Raw genomic sequence first — 13,992 nt, 5'->3', positions numbered from 1 at the left:
TAGCGCCCTCTAGAGGGACACAGAATAATTAATCAAGAATCTGCAGTATCTGGATAAACTAAAATAACTCTGAAGTGCACTTTATTCAAAAAAATTCATATGCTACAATTCTTCAAGGAATGGCATTCACACAAAAGTAGGTGTCTATATTATTACATTTTTTCAAATGAAATTATAAAATTATTCTATATATTATGAATAGCATTATAAATAAAATAATTAGAATTATATGACAATTTAGGTAAAATGTAAAAAGAGTAAAATCCTCAAAAACCTATAGGCTGAGGGAAAAAGCTCACACAGTCACACACAGTGACTGCATCATTCAACTCTCTGGCTCAATATTTTGTATATCAACCTAGGAATCTACCTACCAGGTCTGACCACCAGACTATTAAACCCCTACGTCTCCTTTTTACCTCAGCCTTGGCTTCATCCAATCATGCATTTCCCATCTTATATTCCCATATACACACAGCCAGGATCTTCATGTTAACCCCCACCCCTCAGAATCCTCAATTCAGTCTCTATTCTCCCCTGAGGAAGCCATACAGCAAAACGCGTCGGGTCAGAGACAACCTTATGTATTGAATATCTTCTGTGATGAATATATACAACTGATATTGTGCACTATGATATACCTCTATATGTGCTGATGGTTAGCTCAGTTGAGCCTTGTATAGCTTTGAATGCTTTATATTTATATAATGTAAACTACTTTTGTTGTCATAAAAAGCCGGCCTTTCTCTTTTTTCATCCTCTTTTCTGCGTGACTGTAATACCACTATATTTGCTGCAAGCCAACCAAAAACTGGGACATTGGATTCTTAAAATTATTATTAAAAAGGATTTATATATTGTCAGCATATTACACAGAGCTGTACATTAAATAGGGGTAGCAAATGACAGACAGATACAGGCAGTGACACAGGAGAAGAGGAGCTTACAATCTAGGAGGAGGGGGTAACACACAATAGGAAGGGTGATTTCTATGTAATGTGAAGAATAATATTACTATATTTAATACATTTGCAAATGTGTAAATGTATTTAAAATGTATGTAAAAACAATTGTTTTCAATAGACTAAGTTCCTCTACTATTTTTTATTCTTGTCTCTGTCTCTTTTGAAAAGACTGACTCACCTCGTGACCATAAGTTCGATAAAAAAAAGTATACATAATAAAGAGGGAAAACTATTAATCGGGCCAAATTTTTTAATGGCAACTTTAATGACAATCTAAGATAAGAATCTCACTTTGGTAAGAGTTGCTCTCACATCCTGTTATGTCTTCATGGCAGCAAGTTAAGAAAAATCTCCCCAGCAGGACACAAACAAATTGTCTAATGTATTTTTACCCACCCCCTACTCTATTGAAACTAAAAAGAATGGGAGAAAACAAGACCCCTGTATTACAAATTAGACATGAAGACAATCATGTGTTCTTCCTCTCATAATTGTGGATGTGAAAGTGAAAACAACTGAATTAAGAAGTGATACAAGAAATGAGGAACAAGAAAACAAGCTGGTTACATGTTACACACCCAATGCATATCGAAGATATAGTCTGATTTTTATCTATATAGGTATAATTGTAGATTATTAGATAGTATTAATATGGGGACATCAGAATAGTTTAGCTTGTTGCAGACAGATGACTAGGAATCTAACAAAAACAGCTGATTGAGATAAAAAAGTAGAACATTTTTAGACAATGAAGCATTTTTCCATCTGTCTTTTGGTTTTTTGTTACCTGTGTCTGGGAGAAACGAGGGAATGGCCCAGACACACAATCTGCAAGCTAAAGGACTTTGAAGCGTATTACCAAAGTTGTGGTGAGTGAAAATGTTTCTCTCAGTTTGCTAAAGATGACTGCATAGTACTGACTATTGTTTTTTATTAACTATGGTGTCACGCTGGGTATAAATTATAACACAAACAATACCTGATCTACCAAGGGCATGCAATGACAGAGCATTGGCAGCTAGCTCAGCATGAACAAAATCTTTTTCATTAAAACTACAACTTCTACAGCACACAATATAGAACCACGGTGAGCCAAGGTGACAATATTGTATGCTACGGACATGTGCGGCAAGCTAGACCTGAAAATCATGTGTTTCTATAAATATGAAATGAGGATAAGATCATCACCTAAGGTAAGGTGCATTCATTTTATAATCTTGTATTATATATAAATGATATTAATTTTCAACATAATGGCATTGTTTTTTAAGCCTGAATAGCTCTGTATATTTAAAAAAAGATAACGTTGAATAGCTGTCTAAAAGGAATACAGCACCACTGATTATGGTAAACTGTTTTGTTCTGCATATTTTAGGCTACAGAGAAAGGAATATATAATTTTCTTTAGCTCTAATGTATGTATATACTTTATGATTGAACCAATTTATTTATCCGACATACCCCTTTGCTGTAGAAATAACACAAAATAGGAGCATAGTAGGTAAATTGGAAATAAAAGTATGATGCTACACAAATGAATACAAAATGTTTTATATAAACCTTTGTATTTCAATTAAAGTGTGTGCATAGTCATTTTTCTATATGACTGTAGAAGAGATTTCATTTCACGTCTTGTTTTGCAGAGAAAATTTCTACAAGTTGAGAGACAGTTGATAGTTGATAGTTCAGAGTCAGTTGATAGTTAGCCTTGAACAGATGTCTGACAGACGTCAAAAACTTGTAGTGGCAAACAATTTTTCGTAATGGTTTCAAGTGACAGACGAATGAACAGGTGCTGTACACAAAGCATAATTATTATTATTATTATTATTATTATTAATAATAATAATAATAATAAACAGTATTTATATAGCACCAACATATTACGCAGCGTTGTATATTAAATAGGGGTTTCAAATGACAGAAGAATACAGACAGTGACACAGGAGGCGAAGAGGACCCTCCCCCGAAGAGCTTGTAATCTAAGCATTGTTTTGTTCTTTGGTGAGAGTAGGACAACTGAGTGGCACCCCTTTATGGGTTTTACTATAGGAGTAAACAGCAGTCCTTCCTGATCAGTCAATACCAATCTGTTGCAGCAGACTAATGAAAGACGTTAGGAGACCACTGTACACGTCAGATTTTCACCCAAGCCAAACCATGGTGCTGTTTTTGAGCGAAAATCTACCATGTGTATAGCAGTCCCCCAACGTCATTTAATATGCAACAATGGGTTCATAATCAACCAATCAGGAGTGATTATTTTCTGACATGGGTATGTAGTTTAAGTGTCCCTCTTTGAAGATACCCCCTTATGTCTTGTTTTGGTAAAAAATGGTTTTACCATAATTTTTTAACTTAGTATCAATGACAACATGAATCTATATATCTTTCTATCTATGCAATATGTTATTTAAAATGTTTACTTTTTTCCAATTAGCTCACAATAGTTTGGTATATTTAGTTGCTTTTATACAAGAGACAATGCAGCAAAAGTTAAAAGTCTTTTTTTTTCACCGAGTTATACCCAAGGCTTGTAACAGTTTCAGTTGATACAGGTTGAATGACATTCATTAGTTCTTGCACTTTAATCTGACCAGCAAATAGAAGCAGACATCAGCATTGTGTTGCACAACTCCTTGTGGGCTTAAAAATCACTCCACTAAGGTTGTTGACTGATAGACTGTGACATAATAGAGTTCATGGATATATCATTTGGAGCTTAGCAAAACAACACACAAATCAGCTAGATGTTCAATAAACTGTTTTTGGTCCTCTAATGAAAAATCATAACAATTACACAGCTGTGCTTTGCTATAATAAAATATATACATGAAATAAAATGTAGGTGATTAAGACCTAACCTGGTGCTTAAGAATATAAGATCCGCTGGAAACTCTAACATCTAATCAGTGCTGACTAGTTTACATAGATATATCACCTCCAACATCAATTTAGCATTTTATACTTATTACAGTATCGTATCTCATGATTGTTCTGTTCTACCTTTATAAACCATTTCAAAACTGCACAGCTTGGAGCCTGTCCAAGAAATTTACTCTACAGGAAAATTTAAAAAATACACTTACGAATGCTCTTATTTTTTCGTTTTATTTACCTAATTCTTGGGTGCCACGGTTAATACAGAAAAAAGAATAGGCCCTGGCTATAGATTTTCCTGGTCTGTCACCATTGCTTATGCCAGCCAAGGCCAACACAATTTCTGTACAGATACACATGCAACCTCACCCAGGCATTAAGATAACGATCATTCCTATGGTGGCCATACATTATGGGGAGGGGGGTCCTAAGAATTTCATTCAGATATTTTTGCTGACGGCCCTGGATATACCAAGCATGTAATGGTAAAATTTTAGGAGAACTGATTGCTTACCTAGTCATGTACCCAAAGACCAGTATATGGCTACCTTACTGACCAACTACTTTCCAACTACCATATAAAATCTTTGGGTACCAATAAAACCTTTTATTTAAGGGATAAAAATGTCTGGCATTTTTTAACAGGTTTGAAATAGAAAGGATAGAATCTAATTCAATGACTTATGCATAAAAGGCATTTGTAATTTTTCATCCAGTTCATCTCAGGTAGAGCCCTCCATTGTTCCCTGTTTCACAAGATAGCTGGATATAACTTAGATTTTTATTAGTCTTATATAGGTTTTTTATTCTAAAAAATACATTGTGGGTTATGAGTTGTTCTCTGTGTGAAACATACTGTATACATTTTGTATATTGTACATAATACTGTAATACAGAAATTGTCACTTTTCACTTTTATTACCTCTACTACTGTTTGTATTTTAGTGAATTTAGTAGTAATAAAAACTATGCTTTGGACATGTTCTATTGTCAGCAAATCTGCAGTCTGAAAGGTGACAACAGAAATAAATAAGTAGATGTAAAAGGCTCCATACCTTTCCCCATTAAATTTGCAGGTTTAATGAATTTGAAAGCTAATTGTTTATTTGCAATATCACAAGGTGAAATTATTCTGGTTTGAAGCTGTTCAATATATGCACTTTTCTTTTTTCCTTAACAATTTACAAAAAATTAATATTATATTGACAACTTTCCTCAATGTTGTGTGTCATTCAGTTGTGGGGGGGAGGAGGTGTTAGTTTGTTCCTTCTTGTTCTGTTTTATTCTCTAGATATTGAGTGCAACTAAACATTTCAAATTCTCAAATACGTTTTCAGAAATCATGTCCTAAAACTTTTTCATCATACACACAGCCAATTACACAGCCACCAAATCAGATTCAGATTTGCAAATTACTGTTCTCATTATCCAGGAGAGTTTAAATTTATTTGGTTGCTGCCAAAAAAAGGCACTTCTATCAAACTCGTTTGTTACCAAAGGCCTATTGTTTTGCATATTCAAGCTATGTTTTATCTTCAAACAGATCCACTGCAAGACATAGGGTTCAGCCTGAATCCTTGTAAAAATCTGTATGAGCACGATGTGAACATATCGCTTGGAGTGACTTTACGTAAGTTAAATTCATTGATGAACTACTATAAATATATATACACGAGGGGGTGCTGAGAAGTTGCTGGCTTTGGCCAGAAAGAAGAGAGCCAGAGTTATGAAATAACACATTTATTCCCCCTTGAGACTGATGCACTTGGTACAGCATAGTTGCAGCCTTTATAGACTGTTCAAATAAAAGTCCTTTGGTTGGGCGGCAAACCAGCTCTTTGACATCAGAAATGTCCTCAAAACGTTGTTTCTTCAAATTTGGAAACAGATAACAGTCTAAAGGGGCCAGGTCAGGTGAGTAGGGGGGATGGTGGAAAAAATTGGAAACCCTGGGTGTTCAATTTGGCAGCCACAACGTTGGACGTGTGCGCAGGTGCATTGTCCTACAAAAAAAGGATGCCTTAGGTCAACTTTCCACGGTGTTTCGTCTTATTTGCCCCCTTCAGCTGGTCCAGGAGGTTAGCCTAATACTGTCCGGTGATACTAGGGCCCAGAGGTAGGTAGTCCACCAACAGAATACTGTCTTTGACCCAGAAAATGAACGCCATGACTTTTTTGGCCGATTTCTGGGTTCGGAACTTCTTCGGCCGCGAGGACCCGCTGTGGCGCCATTCCTTTGACTGTTCTTTGGTTTCAGGATCATAGATGTGGAGCCAGGTTTCATCATCCAGTTTTCCTCATTTACTAACCTAGCCAAAAAGTCCTGTGCAGCTTCCAAAACAGCTTTGGATGCTTAAACTCATTTGTTCTTCTGATCTGTTCAAATATTTTGGCACCCATTTCGCTGAAAGCTTGCACATGTCTAGGATAGTGGTGATAACAAACCCAACACACTTCCGTTAGATGTGAAGTATCTGGGCTACTTTTCTTGCAGATATTCGCCAGTCCTTGCTTGTGCCTCTGCCATCACAGCTCTCACAAAAAGAAAAAACAGTTTTAAGAATCGCAAAGACCTGATATTTGCACAGTTACATACTAAGATAATAGGTTGTCATATGCCCCCACATTATCTTGAAGGGGGCAAAGCCAAGAACTTCTCAGCACCCCCTAGAGAATATATATATATATATATATATATATATATATATATATAAAAATATATATACATATATACACATATTAAAGTACAAAAAAACAACTATAAACCCCTTGCATTTCTTTTTGATTTCTTTTTGCTGTGTTTTTCCTTTTTAGCACTTATCCTATTTCACCTCCTTTACCAAAAACCCAATGAGATACAAAAAAAATGTCTCTGTGAAAATTTTCCATACCTTTTCCCTGGTGACAGCTGTACAATTCTGATTTTCTGTTACTGAGCTTACATATATGTGCTATGGAAATATGCATTACAGTGTACTGAAACAGTGCAGTACTATGCCATTGCATCCACACTACAGTTCCTAAAACAAAAAGGCACACATCATCCATGACGGTGTAGTGTACTTTTGCAACGAAAGCATTCTAGAAAGGAAGTTGCTATCAATAATAAACGCAGATTACCATGCATTGCCGTAATGTTCGTTATCATGCATGGCAGTGGTTTGTGTTACAATGCGTTGCAGTAATGTGTGTTAACAAACATTAGAAATACTCTATATGGAACACACTTAATTGCTATTGGCAGTGGTAGTCATGAATGAGACAGGGAGACCCAGGAGCCGTCTAAGCTGCTTTGTCCTTCAGTTTTATTCAAAGGCAACACAGTTTCAAACAGAAGGGCTTAGTACAGCAAGTCCACAGCATAAAACAAACAAAACATTTGCTCCTCTAAGCCTCTAACTAAAGTTATGTCAGTTCCTAATATGGTTCTCCTGTAATAGGTTTTCCCAAATAACCAGCCAGTACTGTTTTGTAAGCAGTCAGCCTTTCTTACCAAAGTTTTAAAAGTCTCTGAGCTTAAGAACCCCAAAATAAACTTAGTTATACACTGATACCTTAGGTATATCACAATTCTGTCAGAACCTCATAAGACATATACATTTATTATTTTTGTAAATATACATAATGGTAAAAAAAACAATTATATTATGCATTCTAGGGAATTATACATTTAGGAGGTAAATGAGAGCTAATTCAACAAATTCATTCTAAGTTTATCTTTTTTTTGTTTTTACTAGTGAATAAAGACTATCTTAGACAACGGGCCTGTTTCTTTAAAGCTCTCTTAACGCTGGAGAGAACTTTCTTCTGTGAAGTTGGGTGACCAAGCAAACCTGGATTGGATCTGGTCCAGGATTGAAAACATTTGCTAATACCATTTAAGAAATCCATTCCATGTTTACTGTGTCACCCAATCTAACCAATGAAAGTGTATTCTCTTCAGTCCCAGAGAGCTTTAATAAATCAGGCCTATTGTCTAAGACAGGGAATCAAACACAATACAATTAAATCTACTAACAATCTCCTTTCACCATCAATTAGGGATAGGTTCAGTTAACACAATCAGATTATTCAACAGAGTTTTCAAGATTCTTTTGTAACAAAGTTGAATAAATTGCTGCAAAGGGAACTCTAGCTTCAATAAAGTGCCTTCTTCAAGTGAATAAACCTTGTATTTAACAGGGAATTTGAAATTTCAGAGTTTAACAGCAGTTGGCATTTATGCTGCTCTGAACGTTGGACAAAGATATTGCAATATTTTTTACATAGTTGTAGCATTCAGGCCATTGTATATTCCAGTGCAAAGTCAACATGTAAACAGTGGCTTGCTATTATGTTGTTATGCATAGGGAGTGAGAAATGGTGGCCATGAGAACCCTGTACATTACATGCAAGATTATGGCAGCCAATGTAGTTCCAAGAAAAACCAGGGGACTGGCAAACACAGTAATATAGAAAGCACCAAACTTACCCTGAGAGGACCTGATAGCCAGTAAGTCTCTAGTACAGTGACCCTGTTTGAACTTTTTGTTTTTTTATGTTGTGTACGTTTATAGTTCACAGTCTTGGTGCCCATCCTGTGGCCATTTGGTACTTGTGCCCATTGAGCCCCAGCATTCAGTAGTAGGGTTCTTTTTACTACCTAGCTATTTTTATGATACAGTAAAGGGAAATAATATTTAAAATATTTCCACTTGCTTAATATTTGCTTTATTTCTTTTACACTGTCTTACTTTCTATGTGTCCATTACTTTTTTCTCCATTTGTAAATGTGTTTCCTGTCCTTTTATATTAGATCTTGCTAAGACATATATCCAATGTTGTGCCAGTTCTTTTTAATAGGACCCTTAGGAGTACTGTCTTGTAAAGAGATTATAATGGTTCAGATCACTGGCATATCTCTAGTCTCTAAAAGTCTCCAGCACAATACCACTTGTCTCCAACCATGCCTGTCAGTGGTCACCATTTCCTGTAGTAGTTCTGGCTATAGGTAGAAAAAAATGTAGAATGTTTCTTTGTTGTGAGTAATGAGAAATCTTACAAAACAAAATCTCTGTAGAAAACTTTTTTTAAGAATACCTATTTTGCTTTAGTAATTTATGATGTAAACATAACACTTTTTTATTTTAGGGCATGATATCAATTCCCTTCACTATAGTTTAATTGCTTTTTACAACGAACATGCTCTTCTAACTCAAGAATTCTTCCTTTGCCAAAACGATTACCAAGCATATTCTTTCTGTGGAAAGAAAAAAGGAGGTAAGATGTAATAGTCTGGACTATTATTTATCTTAGAGTTTTAGATGTTCCTATGAACAAATGCCTAATAATTGCCCAATAAAAGGTTATTTGCTAGGTTAGGCAACTCTTTCTCCCATAACCTCCCTACTGGTTCCCAAAGATGAAGAAAACATAATGTATCATTTTTAAATGAGCTTGTAAAACCACCTGGTATACACCCCAAGGATAGACAGCTGCAATAGGCACATACATACACCTTTCAAAGCTTTCAATCAATTCAGTTGAGGAAATATGTAAATCTATGGTGAATGTATGTAAATGCTGTGAGAAAAGAAAAGGAAGTATACAATTTCATCTCCTTTAGTAAGACTAACCAAGGTAACAGCCTCTCGCAAATAAAATGAAATAACGTAGACACACACACACATACATATATATATATATATATATATATATATATATATATTGTACATTGGACAGAGACCATCAAATATAAAACCAAATAATGACACCATTTGGTTTTATATGTATTAAGTACACATGGATGTTTTAGGATATTATATTGAAGATATTTTGCTACATCAGTGGAGGTGATAAACCTGCTTGTAATCCAAGTTGCAGATAAATCTTCATGGATGACTGATATTTTGTTAAACATAACTGTGTTTTTACTGCATTTCTAATAAAAGAAAAATGTGAACAAACAAGACAGGTACCAGTAAAGATATGCTGGTGTTTCAGTGCATGCCTTACTGGAAAGATGATTATGTAATGCAATGTACCAAGAACCAAACCCGAAAATTAAATCTAAGTGGATTAGTTTATTTTAGATAAAATGGTCTAACTGGGCTAGAAAGGACAGTTATCTGATTGATCGGGCACATCTAACTTCTCACTAATACTAGTATTAAAAATACAATATTTATGTTCACATAAAAGAACAATCTGAGTAAAGTGACAGAATCTGTGGACTTTAGGCAGCATTGGATGTTTGCTATCTGGAAAATACAATACCATCCCAGCCACATAGCCTCAGTAATATGAACAATGTATTTTCCAACACCTCCCCCTTCCATCATTTTATAAATAACTAGATACTGGATAGTATGACCCCATTCCTTCTGGCACTAATATGTTAGGTTCCTACATTAGATCAGATCTGATTTATTTTGTTCTGTCTCCAGGGGCCTAGTGCATATATGGGTACAAGCTGATGCAGAGGTACCACATGCTACTTGGCAAGGCTAGATAGACTAGGTAGGCTGGAAGCTAATTGTAACCACATTAACACACCTCTCACCTTATTCAGGGCAAAGTGACAGAGTGTATTTAAGGCAACTATATGTTTATTTTACAATGCTTTCATAATCATTTGAATGTAGCATTCTAATAACAAACTTTTTTCTATTCTCCATAGATTTTATATTTTTTCAGCATCCACTAAGGACTGATGCTGCATTAAAACTAAAAGTAAGTTTTCATGTGTCTATACTCTTTTTATGGTTTGCTCCATTTTGAAGATGACGGTAATTACCATTATTTACCAGTTTTAGAACAGTTACACAGTTTACAGCTGTAGTTTGATTTTCTAGGAGGCATATGGCTCATATTGCAAGACCCACATTCTCATATCTTCATCACAAACTAATAACTTCTGTCCACAGTTAAGCAGTTTTTGGCCCCTTTCTTCGTTCTTTACCAGTTATATGTTATGACTCTTTGAAAAATATATGAAACTGGTACAGGACCAAGAAAAGGCCTGAACACTACTGTCAATCTACTCTAAAGCCTATGTAACCAATAAATTTGGCAATTCGACATTAGGATGAAATCATGAATATATAGTTTTGGAAACCCTATACAATTGCATAAAAGTGAATAGTATGCCTTATCAATATAGGAACTACTTTGGAAATGGGAATGGAGTGAGACAGAGACTACAACTTGTAGTGGCATGTGGCATGTACCGGTCTGTGTTCTCTTCTTCTTCACACCCCCTTTACACCTATTTATTCAAGCAGGTCCTTTGTTGTAGAAGGGCCAGTGATGTCTCATCTGCAATAAAATAGCGTTACCTGCTTAATTAGAATTTTCTTATTCCACTTACCTGTCCTGTAACTAGTGCAGACACCGAAGTCAGGTCTTCAGCCATCTTGACTGGCCAGGCAAGGATGACATAACTCCCACTATGTTTTATTGCAGACGTGACTTTGCCAGGGGTGGAATTATAGTTCCACTTTAACTATGGCAAGCCCCTACCAGCATAATCAATGATAAAGTTACCTTTCTAATAATTTTTTTAACACCAATGTCAATAGATCTAACAATATAATGTGAAAAAGTAAGTAGACTCCTGGTCCCAGAATCTGGTATTGCCCCCTTTAATTACTTCTTGAAGGAAGTATATTATTCTTTAACATCTTTTATTAAAATGAAAAACTATGCAAAATAAAAATGTATTCAAATGTGGGTGTCCCTATTTTAGTCAAGAGGTGGATGACTCTTAAACTGTAATTCAGGAGTTAAAAGAAACAAAGAGAAAGATAAATAAAATTGTTGTAATACAAAGTAGTACTATATTAGTATACAATATATATATATATATATATATATATATATATATATATATATATAAAATAGTTCTTAGGACATAGTGCTATACTTTGATTAACTACAAAGTGTTTGACCAAAAGTTTTTTTGACTGGATCATGAATCCTGACATGTTTGCAGAAATTGTCCCAGTTTCAAGATGTTTGTGGGCTACCTCTATTTAACTGTCCATTTCAAATCTTCCCGCAATAGTTAAATGAGATTTAACTCAGGCCCTTGATTATGCCAGTCCATAACCCTACATTTCTTCAGTTTAAGTCATTCTTTGGTGGATTGGCTAGTGTGCTTCTGTCCATTATTGTTTGAAAGATTAATTTCTTCAAAGCATACACTTCAAAGCTTTGAACTGCTTTGAAGTGTATGGCCAGCCAAAATGTATTTTCTTTTGTTGTTTGTTTTGTTGTTTTTATTGCTATATGGTGATCTATTGTAGAAACTTGCCCTCACTTTCTGTCCTGCTGACTACAGTCTACTAGACTATCATTTTATTTATTATGGAAGTGGGGGAGGCAAGCTCCCTGTCAGATTTTTATTCCAAAAATCACAAATATTTTTATTTATTTATGTGTGTGTCTTTTTCAGATTTTACCTCACTTCCTGTCTTGTACAACAAAGGCAACAGGACAGGAAGTAATGGTAAATCTTTCTAATGCAGCCCTAGAGGCTCTATTTCATTCCCATTCTATCCAAAACTAGAAAAAAAAGTTACAACATACACTTCATAGGCTTGACATACACTCTAAAGTAATCTGCACTTTAATATTTTTGTCAGATAATGTGTTTGATAAATACCTGTATTGTTTTTATTTCCTAGGGACATTTCAGAATATCCATAAATATGTTTAATGAAGATAACTTCATGATAGTATGTGTAAACTTTTTAATAAATTTATTGTAATCAGCGACTCTGATGTATAGTTTTGGAATTTTATTGTTGTATTAACTTCTATTAGTGCTAAGAGAAGAATTACCCATGGTTTCAATAGAAAACTGTGATGAAGAAATACAAGGTATATTTTGTTGACCTCTTGAAAAAGCTAGTTGCTTGATTGTGTCTGACCTCAATGAGCAGGTACAAGCGTACGTGTCAAAGTGTGCGTCCTCCATACATTATTATAGTAAAAGCTTTCTCGCTGCATTAGATGTGTATGTTGGACAGGTGTATCAGTATTCCTGCTAAACAAAGTCAATGCAAAATCAGTTTCATGATTAGTCATATATATGTCCTAATATCCCAGAGCAACTAATTACATTTCATCCTATTGAATACTTGCCATATGCTGAGGTGTGCTAGCTATCCACAGCAGCTACTATGGGTGAAAAAGAGGTGAAATGGCAGAAGGGTCTTATTTTCTAATAACAAGAATGTTTGAGTAAAATGTTAATTACTTAAAGAAAATATTTACTGAGTATACTGATCCAATGTCAGTCATCTGATGTGTGCAAGGGACATTTCTGTGATTAAATTCCGATGCATGTAATTGTGTATTAGTAATAAACAAAACCTTACTGGGCTAGGTGATCATTACTATGCTTTACTAAATCAACCCCAATTTAGAGTGGAATTATAATCCATTATTATTTTTATACTCTATTATCAGTTTATTACTTTTATTCTTTGATTAACGTTCCTACCTAAATGATTTTACATTGCATTATGTGGGAATAAAAAGCTTTTAATATATACACTGCTTTGTTTTTTAATGGCAAATAAAAAAATGCAATTTAACTTGGTTTTTATTTTTCTGCCCCCACCCCACTCGCCTATGCTAAACAGCAAAGGTAAAGCATACACTTTTGAGGGTGCAAACTCTCATTCATATAGAAGCATTTTACTGCAGCCTGTGCTTATATTTCAAAGTGATCAATATATTGATCAATATAAAACCCTACTGTCTACCGCTTTTATTATTCTGCTAAACCTTTCAACAATAAGAAAGAACACGTGGGGCCTACTAAAAGGTATCACAGTATGTATACATGGCCGCAAAACACACTCACATACATATATATAACTACTAAAAATAGTTCTTTCTTATACATATATAATATAAAAATGTAAATATAAGGTTTTTTTAAACATTTACAACCAGCTAGTACCATTACGTAAATAATAATGGCCAAAGGTAAAAATATAAATGCAATATAAAACAATTTATGGTCCAATGTTGCATATTATCTTTAAACAACCTCTGTACACAATGTACACATGTTAATTTATTTTCAATAATGTGTAAAATTTGTTTTTCTTGGTAAACAAATAGGTTAGCATCTCGTTTAGTCACATAGCCAGTG

The 13,992-nt window shown here is 34.6% G+C and overlaps 1 protein-coding gene across 1 annotated transcript; it reads left to right on the top strand.

Annotated features, from left to right (window-relative positions):
* Window positions 1-1,507: 1,507 nt before the first annotated feature.
* Window positions 1,508-13,426, top strand: LY86 (lymphocyte antigen 86). The gene is made up of 5 exons (XM_072411753.1): window positions 1,508-1,834; window positions 5,389-5,475; window positions 8,976-9,104; window positions 10,504-10,556; window positions 12,512-13,426. The coding sequence occupies exons 1-5, from the start codon at window positions 1,714-1,716 to the stop codon at window positions 12,593-12,595; spliced, it is 474 nt and encodes a 157-aa protein (XP_072267854.1). The 5' UTR covers window positions 1,508-1,713; the 3' UTR covers window positions 12,596-13,426.
* The last annotated feature ends 566 nt before the right edge of the window (window positions 13,427-13,992 follow it).

Source organism: Pyxicephalus adspersus, chromosome 5 (genome assembly GCF_032062135.1).
Source record: "Pyxicephalus adspersus chromosome 5, UCB_Pads_2.0, whole genome shotgun sequence".
Classification (NCBI taxonomy): domain Eukaryota; kingdom Metazoa; phylum Chordata; class Amphibia; order Anura; family Pyxicephalidae; genus Pyxicephalus; species Pyxicephalus adspersus.
The sequence above is the reverse complement of the archived record's forward strand: the minus strand, read 5'-3'. Positions and strand labels throughout refer to the sequence as shown.